This window comes from Leptodactylus fuscus, chromosome 3 (genome assembly GCF_031893055.1).
Source record: "Leptodactylus fuscus isolate aLepFus1 chromosome 3, aLepFus1.hap2, whole genome shotgun sequence".
NCBI lineage: Eukaryota > Metazoa > Chordata > Amphibia > Anura > Leptodactylidae > Leptodactylus > Leptodactylus fuscus.
In genome coordinates, this window is record NC_134267.1 from 107,772,278 (window position 1) to 107,795,305 (window position 23,028).

The window sequence follows — 23,028 nt, forward strand, 5'->3', positions numbered from 1 at the left end:
GGCACTGTATACCAGTAGTAAAAATTGTGGGTGCACGTAACCCCAATATATTCTTTGAATTCCCAGTCAGAAACTGGCACTATATGGCAGTAGCAAGAAATGAGGGTATTTGTATTCCCAATATACTCTTTGAATTCCCAGTCAGACAATGGCACTGTATACCAGTAGTAAAAATTGTGGGTGCACGTAACCCCAATATATTCTTTGAATTCCCAGTCAGACACTGGCACTATATGGCAGTAGCAAGAAATGAGGGTATTTGTATTCCCAATATATTCTTTGAATTCCCAGTCAGACAATGGCACTGTATACCAGTAGTAAAAATTGTGGGTGCACGTAACCCCAATATATTCTTTGAATTACCAGTCAGAAACTGGCACTATATGGCAGTAGCAAGAAATGAGGGTATTTGTATTCCCAATATATTCTTTGAATTCCCAGTCAGACAATGGCACTGTATACCAGTAGTAAAAATTGTGGGTGTATATAGCCCCAATTCTATTGCTAGGGGACTTGCAGGGTATTTCTGGGGTGAAGGTGGGGGGGCACACCGTTGGAACGGGTATCGGGGTATATATCGGGTATACGGGAATACACTGACAGTGTATTCCATTCAGGATCCTGGGAAAGCTGGGTTGCGGCGATTGAGCCCGTCAGTGCCACGTTACACTGACAAGCTTCTCCCTGGAATTTAGCTCTTACAAGAGCTGTTGGTTGTCTTCTCCTTCCTATCCTAGCCTGTCCCTGCCTACCCAGAATCTAAGCCCTAGCTAGCTGGACGGAAACCTCCGTCCTCGGTGAATTGCAAGCTCAGAATGACGCGAAGCTGGGCGTCGCTGTTCTTTTAAATTAGAGGTCACATGTTTTCGGCAGCCAATGGGTTTTGCCTACTTTTTTCAACGTCACCGGTGTCGTAGTTCCTGTCCCACCTACCCAGCGCTGTTATTGGAGCAAAAAAGGCGCCAGGGAAGGTGGGAGGGGAATCGAGTAATGGCGCACTTTACCACGCGGTGTTCGATTCGATTCGAACATGCCGAACAGCCTAATATCCGATCGAACATGAGTTCGATAGAACACTGTTCGCTCATCTCTAGTCATAATAGCTGTCAAACTGTAAATATCTACAGTAGCGTTCAGACTACACAGGTCTCATCTTAGGGTCTGTTGACACATTGTTACAAGTGTTCTCTCTATGGAAAATCATGACCTATATTGGGGTCTATTAAACCATATCTACTCCATATCGGTAGAAAATTAGAGCAGATCATAGAATTATTATCATAGAGCTATTTCATGGAGAATTACCTGAAGAAACAAATTACTTTTTTATACAATACGTGAATAATGTGACAACGGGACGTTTTTCCAGACAGCCAGTGGTTTGTATTGTTTACATATAATTGTCTTCATTGTTTCTTTGGCAAGTCTATGCTTGCTTGCTTATGTCGCTCAAAAATTAATAAAACTTTTGAATTGAAAAAAGTGAATAATGTTATGTCACTATCCAGACATGCAAGTTTGATACTATTTAACCAAACACCTCCACCTCTTGTAGCTTGTTATGTTCTTCAATATGTGCCACTCCAATGATTCCAGGACAGGTGGAATTCTTTTCTTTAGCCCTACTGTTCCCAATCAGTAATTTCTATTAATTTCATTACCTAATATATTATACGCTCTACTGTCAGGTGGGTGATCCCCATTTATGTGCTCCAGCCCAGGCGTGCCCACCTTACAGTAGAGACAGGAGGTCTCTCTATGATGCCTGTAGATACTATTTGGAGCTGCAATGCTATCTCAAATTCATTGAAGATTTACCCCTGTTCTTCTGTCTCTTCTCCCATTCACATAGTTTGATCCCTATAGCCCTCCTCTCTCACAGCCAAGTCACCATGCCCCCATTATTTTCCCCAGTGTCATCAGCACCAGTTGATGGACCTTTACAAGGACATTTGATGACATTATCCTAACAGTTTCACATTCGTGGCAGGTAGTTAGTATGAGCTATGCTGTGTTTTGCAGAAACAGGAAATAGACATGGGTACAGGTGGTAGACACGAGTGACAGCATCAGCAAAAGTACATTTTGAATGTACTTCGATGAATGCCTTGTTTTCCTTAAAAAAATGAATTTTCACTTTAATATAGAACAGAAAACAATAGGGGAATTCATCAAGATTAGCATATTGTACAGTGGTCGTGATGATCCCTGCACCTCCAGATAATTATCCTGACTTATGATATGGGAATGGGTCTTTATAGGGAGTCTGTCATCAGGAAATGTGATATGACATCAGCCAGTGCATTGTAGGGGACAATATGCTGTGTACTATCACACCTGTAGATCAGGGGTGTAACTTACTGCTATAACATTCCTTACTGTATGGGGGCCAGTGAAATAGGCAATATATTGTATGTAGGCCAATATACAATGTGGGGAATCAGTAAAGGTAACTGGTTATGCCCCTGTTTTAGATAGTCCAGTAGATGCACCATTTTCTTGAAAAAGCCATTTTTATAAATATGCTATTGACTTTCAAGTACAATGCCAGAGCCACCAAGTATTTTTCAATCATGTTAAAGAAAAATCCCTGAGGCTCTGGATTGTCTCATTGTAATTGAGCCTCATTCACATGTTTATAAAAATGGCTACATGAATGACCTCACCATCAACAACTAATTGTGTCTGCATAAGTAAACTCATGATCAGCTAATGGCGGCCAAGCATGCCAAACATTGATATTTTTGGCCCACATCTGATTGAAATATTGAGCATGATTAATCTGTTTTTGGCCTTAATCTATCCAATTGTCAGCCAAAATGGCCATAATTGGCGATTTCATCAAGCAAAAATCTAATGTGTATGTTCCATACACTGCATTGTAACTGATTAGATATTCAGTTTCCTCATGAGAGACTCCCTTTAAGTTCTCTCTTCTATTTCCTTTGTAAGCCTCATATATTTGCTGGTTAAAGCAATGTAAAGCTAGTTGAATTTCTGGCCATTAATTCCATAATTTTGTAGATGATGCCGCAAATATAAAAAAATATACTGTGTTTTATTTTTTTTAGACTTCCAGAAAAATATTGGAATCATGAACTTCCATCCAAACTCCCTCCAAAGATTGAGCCAATAATGCTGACGTCTCTTCCTTTAACTGGATACCTGGAACAGGTGAACAGTATATATGCCATCTTTTTTGTTTTTTTTTAAACTTGCTCATATATGCAATATTCTGTATACATACATAGAAAAGTTACAGAGCAGTGGGGTTGTAAGGGACCCAGAGTATACCCAACCAGATAGGGAGAATTCTAGGTCGCAATCTATGTAGTGACAGGTGTATTACGGAGGCAGGGAAAGTCCAGTAATAGAACAATAGAAAGCCAAACAGATTGGTCTCTGGCGTACAAGGCACTGCAGCATCCAAAATACAAGTCAGAAACATAGTAAGTGTTGACATATGACATGTCTGAAGCTATTTTTATACAGTCCTATGAAAAAGTTTGGGCACCCCTATTAATCTTAATCACTTTTAGTTCTAAATATTTTGGTGTTTGCAACAGTCATTTCAGTTTGATATATATAATAACTGATGGACACAGTAATATTTCAGGATTGAAATGAGGTTTATTGTACTAACAGAAAATGTGCAATATGCATTAAACCAAAATTTGACCGGTGCAAAAATATGGGCACCTCAACAGAAAAGTGACATTAATATTTAGTAGATCCTCCATCTGCAAAGATAACAGCCTCTAGTCGCTTCCTGTAGCTTTTAATCAGTTCCTGGATCCTGGATGAAGGTATTTTGGACCATTCCTCTTTACAAAACAATTCAAGTTCAATTAAGTTTGATGGTCGCCGAGCATGGACAGCCCGCTTCAAATCATCCCACAGATGTTCAATGATATTCAGGTCTGGGGACTGGGATGGCCATTCCAGAACATTGTAATTGTTCCTCTGCATGAATGCCTGAGCCGATTTGGAGCGGTGTTTTGGATCATTGTCTTGCTGAAATATCCATCCCCGGCGTAACTTCAACTTCGTCACTGATTCTTGACCATTATTCTCAAGAATCTGCTGATACTGAGTGGAATCCATGTGACCCTCAACTTTAACAAGATTCCCGGTGCCGGCACTGGCCACACAGCCCCAAAGCATGATGGAACCGCCACCAAATTTTACAGTGGGTAGCAAGTGTTTTTCTTGGAATGCTGTTTTTTTTGGACGCCATGCATAACGCCTTTTTGTATGACCAAACAACTCAATCTTTGTTTCATCAGTCTACTGGACCTTCTTCCAAAGTGAAGCTGACTTGTCCACATGTGCTTTTGCATACCTCAGGCGACTGTTTGTGGTGTGCTTGCAGAAACGGCTTCTTTCTCATCACTCTCCCATACAACTTCTCCTTGTGCAAAGTGTGCTGTATTGTTGACCAATGCACAGTGACACCATCTGCAGCAAGATGATGCTGCAGCTCTTTGGAGGTGGTCTGTGGATTGTCCTTGACTGTTCTCACCATTCTTCTTCTCTGCCTTTGTGATATTTTTCTTGGCCTGCCACTTCTGGGCTTAACAAGAACTGTCCCTGTGGTCTTCCATTTCCTTACTATGTTCCTCACAGTGGAAACTGACAGGTTAAATCTCTGAGACAACTTTTTGTATCCTTCCCCTGAACAACTATGTTGAACAATCTTTGTTTTCAGATTATTTGAGAGAGAGTTGTCCATGCTCGGCGACCATCAAACTTAACTGAACTTGAATTGCTTTGTAAAGAGGAATGGTCCAAAATACCTTCATCCAGGATCCAGGAACTGATTAAAAGCTACAGGAAGCGACTAGAGGCTGTTATCTTTGCAAAAAAAAAGGATCTACCAAATATTGTCACTTTTCTGTTGAGGTGCCCATACTTTTGCACCTCTCAAATTATGGTTTAATGCATATTACACATTTTCTGTTAGTACAATAAACCTCATTTCAATCCTGAAATATTACTGTGTCCATCAGTTATTATATATATCAAACTGAAATGGCTGCTGCAAACAGCAAAATATTTAGAACTAAAAATGATTAAGATTAATAGGGGTGCCCAAACTTTTTCATAGGACTGTATGTTGTACTAAAGCCTGTAGTAATGTGCTACTTAGCTAAAATGCATAGTAAAATGTGTTACACTAGGTTCACACTAGAATTTAGGTTTCTGTACTTGGTATTATGAATTCTGTTTGCACTTTCCTGTTTAGGGAGCAGCCACTGCTATAATAAAAGCATTAAATGATGTGGGATGTCTTAAGCCAAAGTATCCATTTCTAAGCGTAAAGAGGTCAGCCCTGCTATATATTGCATATCACCTAAAAGGTAAGAGAAAACAAAAAATATCAGGCTACGTATAGTTATATGGTTCTTAAAGAGGATCTGTGAGCTTTCCTGCCATGTCTGTTTTAGTATATTCGTGTATTCCTCCATAAAACAATAATGGAGATTCTTTTATCATATTTGTGTAGTGCTGCTATTCCTCTCTGGAATGTCTGAATAAATTGACAACGGGGTGTTTCCATTTGCAATGCCAGAAGGGGTCTGTCATGTGACTGTCATTGATTGGATAGTGTCAGTGTGTTTTGGAACAAACCCCCAAATTATAACACCCAATCATCAGTCTATTCATTAAAGAGGAATAACAGAGGAATGCAGGGTACACACATTTCCAAGTTTGAGTGTTATTTTTGTTGGCATTAAAGGAGTTATCTAAATTATTAAAACTGAAGTCCCACTGATAGGATAGGGCATCAATTTTAGATTAGTGGGGGTCTGACAACCGAGACCTCAACAGATCAACTGTTTCCCCCTGATGACACAAGCTGCGGTGCTCACTTCTTTTAACAGTGCCCATAGACTTGAATGGGACAACCACTGCATCTCATGACTGCTCAAGGAAGCAGCTGATTCATAAGGTCCTGGTAGTAGGACCCCTGCTTATCGATAGGACATCAGTTTTATAAAGCCCAGATAACCCCTTTTGGCTAAGGCCCTACGTTGAGGAAAAGCAGCTTTTTTTTTTTTGTTGTTTCAGACTTTGTTTCGTTTTTTTGAGCCAAAGCTAGGAGTGGATTGAGCAGAAGGGAGAAATATAAGTATTTCCTATATATTTCCCATTCCCTTTGTTGCTACTGCTGGTTTTGGGTTAAATAAAACTGCAGCAGAATTTGCAACAAACATGGGGCCTTAGCCCTAAATCTATTTTCATATCTACATTCTTAATATATCATCAACAAGAATTTTTGTTAATTCACCCTGTAATTTCCTAGCATACAATCCACGGAATTCAGATTATATACGGAAGAAATACAAGAAGAAAATGGAGCAATTTGTGGAGTGCTGTGAACTTATTACTTACCTTGGAAACAAGCTGACTTGCAAATACAAAGAATCTCAGAAGAGGCCAATTGACTTTGACTATAAAATGAAGTCATTTCTTTCACTTAGAAATGTGGATCCAACATGTATTTAACTCATACCAACACATATAACCAAAATGTGTATGATTCTTTTGTGCACATGTCAAACTCATAAAATATGTAATAATATATGATGATATGTTTGCTTGGCTGACTTTTTACTCACAATAAATATCATTAAATATGTACTATGGTAAAACGTATGTATTCCCTACCCCCAGGACTTGAATTATTTTAGAATATAGTAAGTGACAGATACTTTCTCTTTTAATGTCAAAGTGAGCACAAATCACTTTCATTGGTATAAACGTGTAACTGGTCGAAAGAGTTTAAGAAATCAAAGTAGCTGCAGGAAAAGTCATGTTGTCATCTATCCATGTGACTGTCACTGCAGCCTCAGCGGTGATATTGGTATGTACAACATGAGACTGCTGAGGCAAGGAAGTGATCACACAGAATAATGCCAAGTCAGTGTTCCATCTAAGCAGCGTCCACTAGAGCACAATATTACATAAAGGTGTGTGGAATATGGCTAATTGTTGGGCTGAACCTGTATTTTCCACTGTTTTAATTAGCAAATACAGGTGAATTCAGTGCACTGTTGGCTTTCTAGCCGTATAAAACTGTGTGTGCCAGAGGACATGAAAGGTTCTCTTTAAGTAGATAAAAAAAGGTTCCCATGTATTGCAAAATGTATTGTTTCAGGAATCTTCGTTACAGGAAAACAGAAGCAGGGAGGTACAGTGCATGCACAAAATGATAACTCAAATTCATGATTATAAACTATGAATGATAGAGCCGAAGATTCATGTATGACAGTTGCTATGTGTTAAAAGGTCCACTTGTTCCAGGCAGAAATATTCACACTGGGGGGGTTTTCACATTGATTAAAATATGACTGTCCCTCACTGCCTTATGGTTTCCAACAAGAACTCATGCTGTAGCTCATAATGAAATTGAATTGTACCTCACAGGAATATATAAACTGGACAATTCTTGTGCTGAAACCAGGTCAGGTGGCCACAAAGATTATGCGTGCAGAACCAGAGCAGACATTTGTCACTCCACCTTGGAATTCTGTATCAGATTCCACACCAAATGGACAGATTTTTCCAATATGTATTTTTACCATGTGGATATGCCCCTAATGCACAGCTGCAAGGTGGGTAAATGTTGCTACAGCCCTGCTACCTGGAAAAAAGAAAAGTGATCCCTTAAATGATCTCTCTTAGGACTTATTCACACTTGTTTGGTTTTTTTTATTGTGTGCTACCAGTGCATACCTCCCAACTTTTGAAGAACTGAAAGAGGGACAAAAATTTAGCTCTACCCACTTTTATGTTGTCTCCGCCCGTTCTCATTCATTTTCCATGTGTCCCCACACAGTATAATCCTCCTACAGTCACCCGTAAATTATATGTCCCCCCTCTATCTCTCCCCCAGTTTCATATACACCCTTCATCTGCCCCCAGATTCATGTCCGCTCCATCTCTGTCCCAGATTCATGTCCCCCATCTCTTCCCACAGTTTCATGTCCCCCCATCTCTGCCCCCAGATTCATGTCCCCTCCATCTCTTCCCCCAGATTCATGTCCCCCCATCTCTGCCCCCAGATTCATGTCCCCTCCATCTCTGCCCCCAGATTCATGTCCCCCCATCTCTGCCCCCAGATTCATGTCCCCCCATCTCTGCCCCCAGATTCATGTCCCCCCATCTCTGCCCCCAGATTCATGTCCCCACATCTCTGCCCCCAGATTTATGTCCCCACATCTCTGCCCCCAGTGTCATGCCATCCTCTCCCCCAGATTCATGTCCTCCCATCTCTGCACCCAGTGTCATGCCGTCCTCTCCTTCATCTGCCCCCAGTTTCATGTTCCACCTCAATGTGTACACACAAAAGCCAAACCACTTAAACTCACCTTTTCCTCGCTCCCCCGCCGCTCTCTCCGCAGTCTCGTTAACACAGTTGTAGGTGTGATGTGGCGTCATCACATTGCGTCTACACAGCCACTAGCCGGAGTGCAGTGGCAAAGCAAGGAGCTGAGCTGTGACAGCTCCATGCTTTAGTCACGTATGTATTAAACTCAGATCTGCGTCCTCCAGACGCAGATCTGAGTTGAAATCAGGACATACCTCCCTCCAACCGGGACCACGGGACACGTTCCAGAAATCGGAAATGGTTGGGAGGTATGTGTTGATTATACAGCCTGACCGTGTTTGGGAGGAAGGACCTCCGATAGCTCCTTCTCACACTTTGGGTGAAGCAGTCGGTCACTGCCAGTACTGCCCAGTACTATCACGGTTTCATAGATGGGATGGGATTTGTTCTCCCGCATGGAGGTCATCACAGACAGTATCTTTCTGTCACCCACCACCTGTACTGGGTCCAGGGAGCTCCCCAGGACAGAGCTGGCCCTTCTAACCAGCCTGTCATGTCTATTCCTATCCCTGGCAGGTATGCAACTCCCCCAGCAGTCCACTCCGAAGAAGATGGCTGATGCCACTGCAGAATTGAAAAAGGCCCTAAGAAGTGGCCCCCGGACTCCAAAGGCCCTCAGCCTCCTGAGCACGTAGATCCTGCTGTGACCCTTTCTGTGCAGCACCTCCAGGTGATCGGCCCAGTCCAGCTTATTATTGAGGCGCACACCCAGATACTTATAAGCAGGGCCGGATTTAGATGAAGAGGCCCTAGGCTCTGCCACTTATGAGGCCCTTTCATCTCCCATTTTTAAGTTTGTAAATGACATGAGAGATAAAATCCATCATTACTGTGATATATATCAGGGGACACTGACTGAATGGACACAAGGACTTTATATAGCTCAGTATTTAATAGAGGACTTACCGCAGGTGCAATCACCATTTTTTCATTTCTATAGTTGTATTGCCAATGCCAGAAAGCATCCAAATAAAATGGCCAACAAAAAGCTAGTGAGCATGCCCGGACCATTCTATCACTAGAGATCTTTACTACTACAACAACATGGCCACCATTGTAGTCTATTGTGCATGCTCTAATACAAAACCATTAAAACTTTATTAAAAGAACGATCGACAAGGCAAATAGTAATAACAGATCCACCGACAGAAATTAAATGGGTAAAGATGGATAAAACCTATATACCAATTGTACTAGTGGGAATAAAAAAGTGTACTAATCATAAGACGCAAATAAGATCATGTAATAATAAAGTGTAAAAATGTAGATAATTCATTATATAGTGTGTATGAAGGATCAATACAAATCGAGCCTAATATAAAAAATATATATACAATAAATCAATGATATAGAGAAATAAATTAAATAGTGCAAAAAAGTGCAAATGTGCCCGAGTGCGCAGTCAGTGGCGCAACTACCGCGGAGGCAGCTTCCACAGGGCCCGGGACATTAGGGTGCCCAGTGACAGCCGCTATTGCTGCGTTTTTTCCTTAATAGGCTGGGCCGGGATCGGTAAGTGACACCGCGGGCCCCGCAAAGACTATTATACTCGGGGGTCTTTGCAGACCCCCAAGTATAATGATCTGAGGCCCGGGAGAGGTAAGAAACATAAAAAAACTGTGTTACTTACCTCTCCAGGCTCCGGGCAGGCTTCGGCCTAGTTGTCTGACATCTCTGACGTCCCATGTCGCCAGCCTGCGTCCCGGGTCATGTGACGTCCAACGTCATTGAAGAATGCCGACGGCAGAGGCCGACAGCGTAGGAGTCGGGGGATAGGTAAATAACAGCAGTTTTTTATGTTTTTATTCCCCCAGGTCTCCGATTATTATACCCTGGGGTCTGAAAAGACCCCAGAGTATAATCATTGTTATGGGTGTCCACAGTGGAGCATAATACTGTGTGCAGGGGCCACTAAGGGACATAATTCTGTGTGCAGGGGCCACTATGGGACATAATACTATGTGCAGGGGCCACTATGCGGCATAATACTGTGTGCAGGGGCCACTATGAGACATAATACTGTGTGCAGGGGTCACTATGAGACATAATACTGTGTGCAGGGGCCACTAAGGGACATAATACTGTGTGCAGGGGCCACTATGGGGCATAATACTGTGTGCAGGGGCCACTATGGGGCATAATACTGTGTGCGGGGGCCACTAAGAGACATAATACTGTGTGCAGCTTGCAAATGGCGGGGCCAAGTGGTAAAACCACAAGTGTTCACATATTTAACACCTATTTTTTTGGATAGGTCATGAGTGTTGAATATGGCATAGCCCCTTTAACCCCTTAAGGACACGTGTCACTTTAAATGACAATAACTTTGAGACGCTTTAACTTACGCAGATATTATCTCCCATATCTCTGCTTTATATTGGCCTCCTCTTTTGATTGTCTTTTAATTTATTTTGGACGTTACAAGGCTTACAAGTGTAAGGCCAAGTTCACACAGAGTATTCTGGCTCGTGATTTGGTACGTAGACGCCGCAGGAGCTTTTGCGGGCCGTATACGCTCCCATTGTTTTCAATGGGAGCCGGTACCGTATACACGGCGCTATTTTGTGGCCGTGATTTTGCGTATGGGAGCGTATACAGCCCGCAAAAGATCCCGCGGCGTCTACGTACCAAATCACGAGCCAGAATACTCCGTGTGAACCCGGCCTAACAGCGATTTTCCAGATTTACAAGAAAATTCCCCAAACTCATTTTTTAGGGACGACTTCAGTTCTGAAAGGAATTTTAAAGGCCTATATAATAGAAACCCCCACAAATCACCCCATTTTCAAAACTGCACCCCTCAAATTATTCAAAACAGCATTTGGGATGTTTGTTAACCGTTTAAGCATTTCATAAGAATAAAAATAATATGGAGGTGAAATTTAGACATTTCATTTTTTCACTAATACATTAATTTAGACATAAAATTAACACATTCACAAAGGGTTAAAGTAGAAAATGCATCTGACAGTTTATCGTGCAATTTCTCCCGTGCACAGAAATCCCCCACATGTGAGTATAAACTGATGTTTGGGCACACGGCAGTGCATGGAAGGGAAGGATACCCCATAAAAGTGACCCCATTTTAGAAACTACACCCCTCACAGAATTAATCAAGGGGTATAGTGAGCATTTTGAACCTACAGCTGTTTCACAGATTTTACTAACATTGCAATATGTAAATGAAAAATGACAAAAATGTCACTTTATCCCCAAAGTTTTCATTTTCACAAGGGGTTAAAGGAGAAAAAGTCCCCCACAGTTTGTTACACAATTTCTCCTAAACACAGCAATACCCCATATGTGGTCATAATCTGCTGTATGGGAACATGGCGGGGCTCATAATGGAAAGAGAGGTATTTGGCTTTTGGAGGGTGGATTTTGCTGGAAATTTTTTCAGGTGCCATGTCGCATTTGCAGAGCCCCTAAAGTACCAATACATTAGAAACTGTGACCCCATTTTAGAAACTACACCCGTCAAGGAATGTATCAAGGGGTGTTATCATTTTGAGACTAAAAATGCTTCCCAAAAATTAATGTACAAAATGAAAATTGAAATTTTTAAAGAAATATGCCATTTCGGTGCCCAATACGTTGCACCCACTTTTGTTGTCAGAGACCTGCACTCCCAAATTCACTGACGGGTAATTTACTCAATTATTAACTTTGTCACAGAAAGAGTAAATTTAAAACATAACTTTTAATTTTTAAGATAAAAAAAAACAAAAACAAACAAAAAAAAACAAACAAAAAAAAGCCCCTTTTTTTGTTTCTTTTTGTTTTTTATCTTAAAAATTAAAAGTTATGTTTTAAATTTACTCTTTCTGTGACAATATTAAGTGGGCCATCCCAAGGGGCAAAAATTTTTTATATGTGGGTGTAAACTGCTGCTTGGGCACACAGCAGGGCTCAGAAGGGAAGGAGCACTGCGCTTTTTAGCTTTTGGGGTACAGATTTAGAGGGACTTTCTGAACGCCATATTGTTTTTGCAGAGCTCTGGAGGTGACTGTACACTGGAATTCCCCAAGAAGTGACCCCATTTTGTAGGGGCAATTTTAGGGTCTCTGCAAAAGTGTCATGGCATCCAAAAATCAAACTGTCTAAGTCTGTGCTCCAAAAACCAAATAACCCTTCTTCCCTTCTGTGTCTGGCTGTGCCCTAATATCAGATTATACCCACATATGACATTACACACGTTATCCTGAGTACACCAATGTCATACATGTGCCCTAATATCAGATTCTACCCACATATGACATTACGTACGTTATCCTGGGTACACCAGTGTCGTACATGTGGCATAAACTGCAGTTTGGGCACACAGCAGAGCGCAGAAGGGGAGGAGCGCTATGCAGCTTTTTGAGTACAGAGTATTCAGATGTTTGGTATCTGGACGCCATGTCATGTTTGTACAGTCTGTAAGGTACCAGAAAAGTGGATTCCCCAAAGGAGTGACCGCATTTTGATTACTGCACCCCTCAAAGAAGTTAGTGGGTATAATGAGTATTAGTTTCTCATACGTGACTGTACAGCGGATGAAGAGGGAATATGTAAGCAAACACCAAATTCCCTACTATGTCCCAGTAGCTCCTATGATTGTGGGAGTCACTTAGGGGGTCACTTTGGGGATCACTAGTAAAAGTTGGGCAGTAAGGAGCACCCCCTTATAGAGTACAAGTCTATAAACAAGTAAGGGGTTCATGAATCTGAGATATATGGCCAGCCCCTCTGACACTGCAGTAGCTAAAAATCAACATTACGGATATCTCTGGCCCCAGGGGCACATACAAGTGTACTGTCATCTCTGCAGCAGTATATAATATGTCACATTGCAGAGGACATAAAAGGTCCTCTAGAAAGGGAATCTATTAGGACGATTTGGAACACTAAACCACAAACAGGTCCTTATGGACTGTGGGTTTGGTGTCCCAAATCACCTTGTTATAAATTGCAGCAATCCTACTAAGCCCTGCCACAATAGGACACAGTAGATTTTTGATGTTGACGATTTATTCTGATTGACAGAAATTAAGAAAATTTTGTTCAGATGGATTAATGGCCCGCAACACTACCAGCTACTACTAGAGTCCCCTGGAGAGGCGAAATAAAAAGCAAACAAAGTTTTTAAATAGTAGAAAAATACGGAATATATAATTATACAAAGAAAAAATATAATGCCAGAAAAATAGACGTTTATTAATGATTATATTAAATAAATGATAATGATATAATAATAATATGATAAATATATATATATATATATATATATATATATAAATATATATAGTACATATATGAATTCTATATCTATACTTGCCATTGGAATACTCGCACACTACCTGGATACATTGCTCCTGTGACTGGCATGTGACTGGCATGAGGCTGATCAGCTGCGGCACCTGCACTGACTGTTATGACTTGTTATGATTTGAATTCTCGGCTCACTTGTTACTGAGCTGTCAGACAGAGCTGTAGCAGGATCTTTGCGTCTCGTATTATACGAGGAGCAATTTGTATTATAGGGATTGCGGAGCCGCCTAGGCACTTTATTGTTCTCTCTATTGTATTGTCTGCTGTTCTGTGTGTGTCAGTGAGTTGTTTTGTGTCTTTGTGTTATTTTCTTTGCAGGTGCCATCTTCACCACCGAATGGTAAGTCCTAATCCTCACACTATATACACTACACACAGGGTAATACATCCATAACACATAGTGTATATACGCAGATGTGACCTGTAACCAGTTTGGCCTCTTTAGACCCGTCCATCACACTATAGATAACTAGGACATATACAGCGCCATGCACGGGGTTATTCAATAGAGGGCGCTAATGGACAGATCTGGGTATATACTCCTCCATAAGGGGTCATTTTGTAACTGAACAGGGAAGCTGTCTGTATTCCACAAGGGGGCAGCACTGCTCAGCGGGGACAACCACAATGCCGGGCTTATTACAGTATATTAGTAAATGCTCAGCGACGTTTCCAGCACATTTGTTACAGTTAGGCTAAAATGGCCGACATATTTTACACATCCATGTTCACACTCTGTTTTTTGCTCCAATTTTCCATGTGTCTGGGATAGTAATTGGTTACAGTGACGAGGCCATGTGACTGGTATGTGATGGGCATGTACTGGGCACCACCTGGCACATCTATGGTACTGGCAAATTATAATGGATCTTAAAGAGGTTTTCCCACAATTACCCCTTATTCCCTATCCACAGGGGGGTTACATGTATCTGATCACTGGGGGTCTCACCACTGGGGGGGGGGTCTCAGCACTGGGGGTTCAAGGTTTGGGGGGGTTGCGCTACTCCGTTGACCATGTGTTATAAATAACCTGTCCCCTTTATTCTATGGTTCAGTACTATTACAGCGACCTGTAGATTTTTTATTTTTTATTATTTTTGTGCAATAAAAACCATTTTTTTAATAAACTAGTTATTTTTTGTATCGCGAAATTACCAGAGAAATAACGTCTTTATTTCCTAGCGCAGCTGCAGGGCCGCTTGTTGTGGTGGAACAAGTCACATAATAGAACCACTGGCGGTCCAAGGGGGGGGGGGGCAAAAAATGACACCGTCCTCCTACTGTTATAGGGAGTCTGAACCAGGGTGTATCATATTAAAGGGATCCTATCATCAAAAAATGTAAAGGATGAGGTGGCACTACTGCATGCATACACACTATGCTATGGAAGGTCAGGGGTAAATTCCATATACTTCACTGGTGGTGCTCACAGCAAGTAAAAAAGTCCATATACAGTCTAGAAAATAGAAAAAGCTGGGCACTCACCGTTGGAAGAGCATAAAAATATTTCAAAACTTTATTTCAAAAATCCGTGTAAAATACAATAATGCCCCAGTCGCCCCTTTTTCAAGCTTGAAAAAGTGCTACCAGCACGAAACGGCTGTCGCTCTCCTCTCCCAGGCGTGCCTCCTCCCGTATTGTATTTTACACGGATGTTTGAAATAAAGGTTTGAAATATTTTTATACTCTTCCAACGGTGAGTGCCCAGCTTTTTCTATTTTCTGGATCCTATCATTAAAACTCTTCTTTTTACTCACTAACATGTCGGAATAGCCTTAAGAAAGGCTATTCTTCTCCTACCTTTTCGATGTCTTCTCCGCGCTGCCGTTCGGTATATAATTCGTTTTTTGTCAGTATGCAAATGAGTTCTCTCACAGCACTGGGGGCGTCCCCAATGCTGCGAGAGAACTCTCCAGTGCCACCTCCATCGTCTTCAGCAACGGCCTCTTCACGCGTCTTCTTCTGGCGCACGGGGGGGTCAAAATTCAATACATGCTCAAGTCGGCTCTGCCAGCAGCCCTTGGGCAGAGCCGACTTCACATGTGGGCGGCCATTTCTTTGTGGCTGCTTACGCGAACAGGTGCAGTATGCTCCTGTAGTTCCATGGAGTACAGAGTGTACTACGCCTGCTTGTGTAAGTGGCCACAAAAAATGGATGCCTGCATGTGAAGTCGGCTCTGCCCAAGGGCTGCTGGCAGAGCCGACTTGAGCATGTATTGAATTTTGACCCCCCCGCGCATGCCAGAAGAAGACGCGTGAAGAGGCCTTTGCTGAAGAAGATGGAGGTGGCACTGAAGAGTTCTCTTGCAGCATTGGGGACGCCCCCAGTGCTGCGAGAGAACTCATTTGCATACTGACAAAAAACGGTTTATATACCGAACGGCAGCGCGGAGAAGACATCGAAAAGGTAGGAGAAGAATAGCCTTTCTTAAGGCTATTCCGACATGTTAGTGAGAAATAGAAGAGTTTTAATGATAGGATCCATTCATAGGGAGTTTTAATGATAGGATCCATCCATAGGGTCTAATTCTGTGATTCCACATGTTACTGACTGATCAAATCCAGGTCCTGACACATAACATGTCATTCCATTACACCAGCACCAGAGATCCTCTATAGAGCGGGATCTTCTCACCATTTCTTATAGATCCACTAGATTACTATACATGGTAATAATATTACATAACACAGAAAACTAACCATTACCTGATCTATTGCAGTGGATCTACGTGAATGAGGACGATGGCCTGAGGATCCCGGAGGACTATGTAAATGATGTCACCACATAGTCATTATATCATAGAGATCCATAATCTTATCCTTACATTCATCTGAAATAAAAGGATTTATATTCATTTGTGATTTCAACTTATTTATAGGAACCAGAGACATCAGAAGAAGAAGAAACCTCAGAGTCAACAGAATATACAGAGGAAGAAGAGGCCTCAGAAGAAGAGGAGGTGGAGGAGGAGACTACAGTGTCCATATTAGGACATCCTCAGATATCAGAGTCAAACATCAGATTAATGCTAGTTTACAGCTCTGATACCTGACTTCTGACATCTGATTTGTCTGACACCTGACTCTGACACCTGACTCTGACACCTGACTCTGATACCTGACTCTGATACCTGACTCTGACACCTGACTCTGACACCTGACTCTGACACCTGACCCCTGACTCTGATACCTGACTCTGATACCTGACCCTGACACCTGACTCTGATACCTGACTCTGATACCTGACCCTGACACTTAACTCTGACACCTGACCCTGACACCTGACCCTGACTCTGACACCTGACACTTGACTCTGACACCTGACCCTGACACCTGCAGGAGTAGAAGATACAGTGTATATAGGAGCTGCAGGCTGAGAATCTCAGATGAGACCTGATATCTGACTTGTGACTCCATCAGAGATCAGACTCACACATCACATACAAGCCAGCACAAACACTATACCTGCTAATGATTGGCCAGGATTACAGAGCCCCCTGCAGGAGTAGAAGATACAGTGTATATAGGAGCTGCAGGATGAGAAACTCAGATGAGACCCGATACCTGACTCTGACAACTGACACCTGACACCTGACAACTGACACCTGACTCTGATACCTGACTCTGACACCTGACTCCGTCAGAGATCAGACTCAGGCATCACATACAAGCCAGCACATACACTATGCCTCCCAATGATTGGCCAGGATTACAGAGCCCCCTGCTGACACTCAGGAGTAGAAGATACAGTGTATATAGGAGCTGCAGGCTGAGAATCTCAGATGAGACTTGATACCTGACTTGTGACTCCTTCATAGATCAGACTCAGACATCACATACAAGCCAGCACATACACTATACCTGCTAATGATTGGCCAGGATTACAGAGCCCCCTGCAGGAGTAGAAGATACAGTGTATATAGCAGCTGCAGGCTGAGAAACTCAGATGAGACCTGATACCTGACTTGTGACTCTTTCAGAGGTCAGACTCAGACATCACATCACAGTAGAGCTGATTGGATGAGACTCTTGCAGTAATTGTCATTGACAGCATCTCCACCAATCAGAGCTTCTGAGGGAGGGAACTTCATAAAGCTGCTGAAGTCTGGAACGTTCCTCCCTCAGAAGCTCTGATTGGTGGAGATGCTGTCAATGACAATTACTGCAAGAGTCTCATCCAATCAGCTCTGCTCCTCCTCTACTTTGTGCAGGACTTTTCTCTCTGATGATTTTTTGGTAAAATCTGCAGCAGGGTCTCCTATGGAAGATTAGTTGAGGTTCTTTGGAGCTTATTGGTGAATTTTTGTAGCACAATGTTGTAGGTCCCGCCCCTTTACTGTGAGTCTACGCCCCTTTTTTCACAAGTTTTAAAAGTATTTAAAACACTTGATAAATGTGGTGCCCAACATGTTACAGGGTGTATTTGGTGAAAATGATACTAGAATTCTGGAGCATTTCACTTGATAAGTTTCCACCATTGTATGTGCTGGCTTGTATGTGATGTCTGAGTCTGACCTCTGAAAGAGTCACAAGTCAGGTATCAGGTCTCATCTGAGTTTCTCAGCCTGCAGCTGCTATATACACTGTATCTTCTACTCCTGCAGGGGGCTCTGTAATCCTGGCCAATCATTAGCAGGTATAGTGTATGTGCTGGCTTGTATGTGATGTCTGAGTCTGATCTATGAAGGAGTCACAAGTCAGGTATCAGGTCTCATCTGAGATTCTCAGCCTGCAGCTCCTATATACACTGTATCTTCTACTCCTGAGTGTCAGCAGGGGGCTCTGTAATCCTGGCCAATCATTGGGAGGCATAGTGTATGTGCTGGCTTGTTTGTGATGCCTGAGTCTGATCTCTGACGGAGTCAGAAGTCAGGTGTCAGAGTCAGGTATCAGAGTCAGGTGTCAGTTGTCAGAGTCAGGTATCAGAGTCAGGTGTCAGAGTCAGGTATCAGAGTCAGGTGTCAGTTGTCAGAGTCAGGTGTCAAAGTCAGGTATCAGAGTCAGGTGTCAGAGTCAGGTGTCAAAGTCAGGTATCAGAGTCAGGGGTCAGGTATCAGAGTCAGGGGTCAGGTATCAGGGTCAGGTGTCAAAGTCAGGTATCAGAGTCAGGGGTCAGGTATCAGGGTCAGGTGTCAGTTTCAGGTATCAGGGTCAGGTATTAGATGTCACTAGTCAGAGTCAGGTGTCAGAGTCAGGTGTCAGATAAATCAGATGTCAGAAGTCAGGTATCAGAGCTGTAAACTAGCATTAATCTGATGTTTGACTCTGATATCTGAGGATGTCCTAATATGGACACTGTAGGAGACAACATCTTGCTGCTCCTGGTCCTGCATCCCAATAAGACAGCTCCGCCGCAGAGTCAGGGCCAGGATCTCCTCCTTCATGTGCAGAATTTAGGTACCGTATTTTTCGGACTATAAGACGCACTTTTTTCCCCCCAAATTTGGGGGGAAAAGAAGGGTGCGTCTTATAGGCCGAATGTGGCGCCTGGCATCCGCTGTAATAGAGAGGCGGAAGCCGGCAAGTGATAGACGCCATTACAGGTGCCGGGGCCTGCGACATCGCTGCGCTCCTCTGCCCTGCATGAAGCCAGCAGCAGCGGGAGGAGTGATGCTATTCCGCTCCTCCGTCCCCCCGCCGCTGGCTTCATGCAGGGCAGAGGAGTGCAGCGATGTCTCAGGCCCCGGCGTCTATCCCTCACCGGCATCCGCCTCTCTAGTACAGCGGATGCCGGGTCAGTATCGGTGGCCCCTTCTCCCCCGAACCTGTGCCTCCCCCGTACCTGTAAAGATGCAAGCCGGCTCCTGCGCGGCGATATCGCAGGAGCCGACCCGTTCGGGTGACAGCCGGGAGCCTAATGAGGCTCCCAGGCCTGTCACTGCTATATATTAGTATTGCGGCTGGTCTCTATGACCAGCCGTAATGCTAATAGACAGAATGTCCCATAGACGGCAATACAGTTGTATTGCCGTCTATGGGACTTGCAATCAAGTGACCGCAGGTTCAAGCCCCGGGGGGGGGGAATAAAATAGTAAAAAAAAAAAAAAAGCTTTAAAAATATATAATAAAAATATGAAATAAATAAAAGTTCTAAATCACCTCCTGTCCCTAGAAAATATCTTAATAATATTATAAAGGTGAAAGTATGTGTGTTTGGATGTTTGTGTGTTTGGATGTTTGGATGTTTGTTCCTCAATCACGCCTAAAGAGGCAAACAAATTTACCTGAAATTTAACACATACATACCTTGGGTCCCAGATTGAATGATAGGCTACTTCGTATCCCCGTACTCCACCGAAATTCACGTCCGCCGACGGTGATTCTCAATTCAGCGTTCGCTCAAGGACCTGAGAGATGTCATCCCAGACACTTCAGCTGCAGGACCTGAGATGACGTCATCCCAGGCCCTTCATCCGCTCACCCCATTGGCTGGCGCTGCTCTGTGTGGGCGGAGCTATCGGGCGCACAGCAAACAAACCAACATGGCGTCGCTGTGCGCTCCGTAACGGCTGTGCACCAGGGAGACATGCAGGGCTCGCCGCCAGATCACCCTATGCTGCCGCGGACAGGGACAGGCTCGCCTGCGCCGATATCAAGAAAGCCTGCTGTCCCGCACCGCCTGCGCCCTATAGAGTCTGCAGGTCAGTCGGGTATCTAGCGCTCAGCCACACTATGTCTGCGTTCGCACACCATCATTCCACACCAGGGCACTACATGTTATGCCAGTGGAGTTAGGCTATTTTAGGGAGGGGGGCCTGCTAAACGGAGGGGGGGGGGGAGTGGAAGGAGTGCCTCACAGGTGCGGGGGGGCTGCATAAAAAAGGGGGAGAAGGATATTCTGGGGTGCCGCAGAACAGGGGGGGGGGGGGGGTTGGGGGTACAAGGGGTGCCCCACAGGTGCGGGGTCATAGGAGGGGGGGACTGCATGAAAAAGGGGGGGCAAGGTTAATCTGGGGCCGGCCACCCAGCGACACGAATAAAATGGCGGGGTCGCAGGTGTGGGGGGGTGATGGAAAGGAGGCCCGGGGTTGCGGGGGGTGGTGGAAAGGGAGGAGGGGGGGTTACAAAAGGAACACCATGGGGGAGCCACAGCCTGCGCTGAAGGTGGGTCGCGCAAACCAGGAACCCTGCCGCGGAGGAAGTCGCGGGTACTTGGGGGGGAAGAGGGCACGTTCCTGGGGAGCAAAGGGGCACGGGGTAGGTGGAAGGAGTAACCACAAGGGGAAGCGGGTATAGAGAAAGGGGGGTGGCGGCTGCCAGGAAGGAGAGGAGGTAAACACTTCCAGCGGGCCGCACGGGGTCGGTAACACGGGGACAGGCGGCATGAGGAAGGGGGAAAAAGGGGGCCCAGAGTAGGTAACACGGAAGAAGGGGGCATGGTGTTAGGGGGGAAGGGGGCCTGTTCCTGGGGAACAAAGGGGCACGGGGTAGCTGGAAGAAGTAACCCCAAGGGGAAGCGGGTAGGGAGAAAGGGGGGTTGCGGGCGCCAGGAAGGAGAGAAGGTAAACAGTTCCAGCAGGCCGCAAGGTTGGCCCCGAGGGTCCATGGACCCTCAGGTGTAGGAAGCGCCCGCTGCGGACACAAGACAAAGGAACAAGCCTGCGCTCCGCTCCAGGTGCGTCCCGCAGGGGGTCAGGGTTCCGCAGACGAAGTCGCGGGTAAAAGCTAGTATATATATAAAAGTAGAAAATCATATGTCATAAACCACCGGTTTTTTTTTCAATAAAAGGTGATCTAAGCAATAGATATCCCCCAAAATGGTATAACTAAAAAGTACAGCTGGCCCCGCAAAAAAAACGCTCTATGCATCCCCGTACAGCTGCAGGGTCACCTGTCAATGTGGCCTTGCAGCTGTTGCAAAACTACAACTCCCATATATTAAATATTTTACCAGTTTTTGCTTCAAAATTTTTTTTCCCTATTTTCCTCCTCTAAAACCTAGGTGCGTCTTATAGTCCGAAAAATACGGTAAGTATAGGTAAGTATAGTCACAATAAAAAAAAAAAAAGTCAGAACATAATTATAATATAGGGTGATAGTGGTCATACATGATATAAATTAGACAAGTTAGGAATAATTATAAATATAAAGTTATAGTAAAAAAAATCTGAAAAAAACACAATTATAATATAGAATATTATTTCAAAATGTAAGTTAAAGGGGTTGTCCAGGAACTGGAACAACCTCAATGCCCAGCACTTTGAACGCCCAGCGCTCTGTTATCCACCGCCCGTGTCTGTTCAGGCTTGTGCTGGTACCAGGATGCTGTAAGTCCTGCGTCCCACGTGACTGGTGACATCACTCACACCATCACCGGGACCAGCAACTGCTGCGGCTACTGATTGATCTCAGCGGTCACGTGGGACGCAGGACTTACAGTATCCAGGTACCAGCAAAGACTGAACAGACACGGGCGGTGGGTGACAGGGATAGGTGCGGGGGCTTTTCTTTTTCATTTCCCCCGGCCTTTACAAGAATTGGTCCAATTCCTAGACAACCCCTTTAAGATAACAGTAAAATAATAAAAATAATAAAAAAAAAAACTACCGTAACATAGAAATAGACATAAAATATCATAAGTATGATATAAGTATACAAGCTATAAAATTTAGGCTAAGACATAAATAAGATAAAAAAATATTATAGGTAGGCTAATAGTAGAAAACAGTAATATATATATATATATATATATATATATATATATATATATATACAAGAAAATAAATAAATATAAAATATATAGATTAGAATAACTGAGATTATATATTAGATAAGATATATACTATAGGAATAAGATTAGTTTAAATATAATAATACAGTATAGTATAAAAATAAAAAAATATAAAAAAAAAAAAAAAAATATATGTGTATTATAAGATAATATATAGAATGATAGTTTAATGTAAGTGTAGCATAATACGATAAGTGTAATAATACAATATAGTATACAAATAAAAAAATATACAAAAAAGAAAAAAAAAGTGTATAAGATGATATATAGAATAATAATTTAATGTAAGTGTAGTATAATAAGCTAAGTGTAATAGTACAATATAGTATAACAATTAAAATACAAAAAAAAAGCAAAAAAAAAATAAGTGTATAAGATGATATATAGAATGATAGTTTAGTGTAAGGGTAGTTTGAAAAAATAATTGAAAAAAAACTAAAAGTCTTGGTGTATAATATAAAATGTTAGACTTTATATATAGGAATAGTAATGAAAAATAGTATAAAAATTGAAAAAAAAAATAGAATGATAGAGATTATATATAGAATAGTATTATATATTGCAGGAATAGGATTAGCATAGGTATAATAAG

At 42.9% G+C, this 23,028-nt stretch overlaps 1 protein-coding gene across 1 annotated transcript in view; it reads left to right on the forward strand.

The window, feature by feature from the left end:
• The window catches only part of AK9 (adenylate kinase 9), a 147,836-nt gene extending 141,320 nt beyond the window's left edge, over positions 1-6,516 (forward strand). The window contains exons 37-39 of the mRNA XM_075268176.1: positions 3,072-3,174; positions 5,246-5,360; positions 6,308-6,516. Of these exons, the coding sequence (XP_075124277.1) occupies positions 3,072-3,174; positions 5,246-5,360; positions 6,308-6,510 (421 nt within the window). The 3' untranslated portion in view covers positions 6,511-6,516. The remainder of the gene's footprint in view (positions 1-3,071; positions 3,175-5,245; positions 5,361-6,307) is intronic.
• Positions 6,517-23,028: the final 16,512 nt, after the last annotated feature.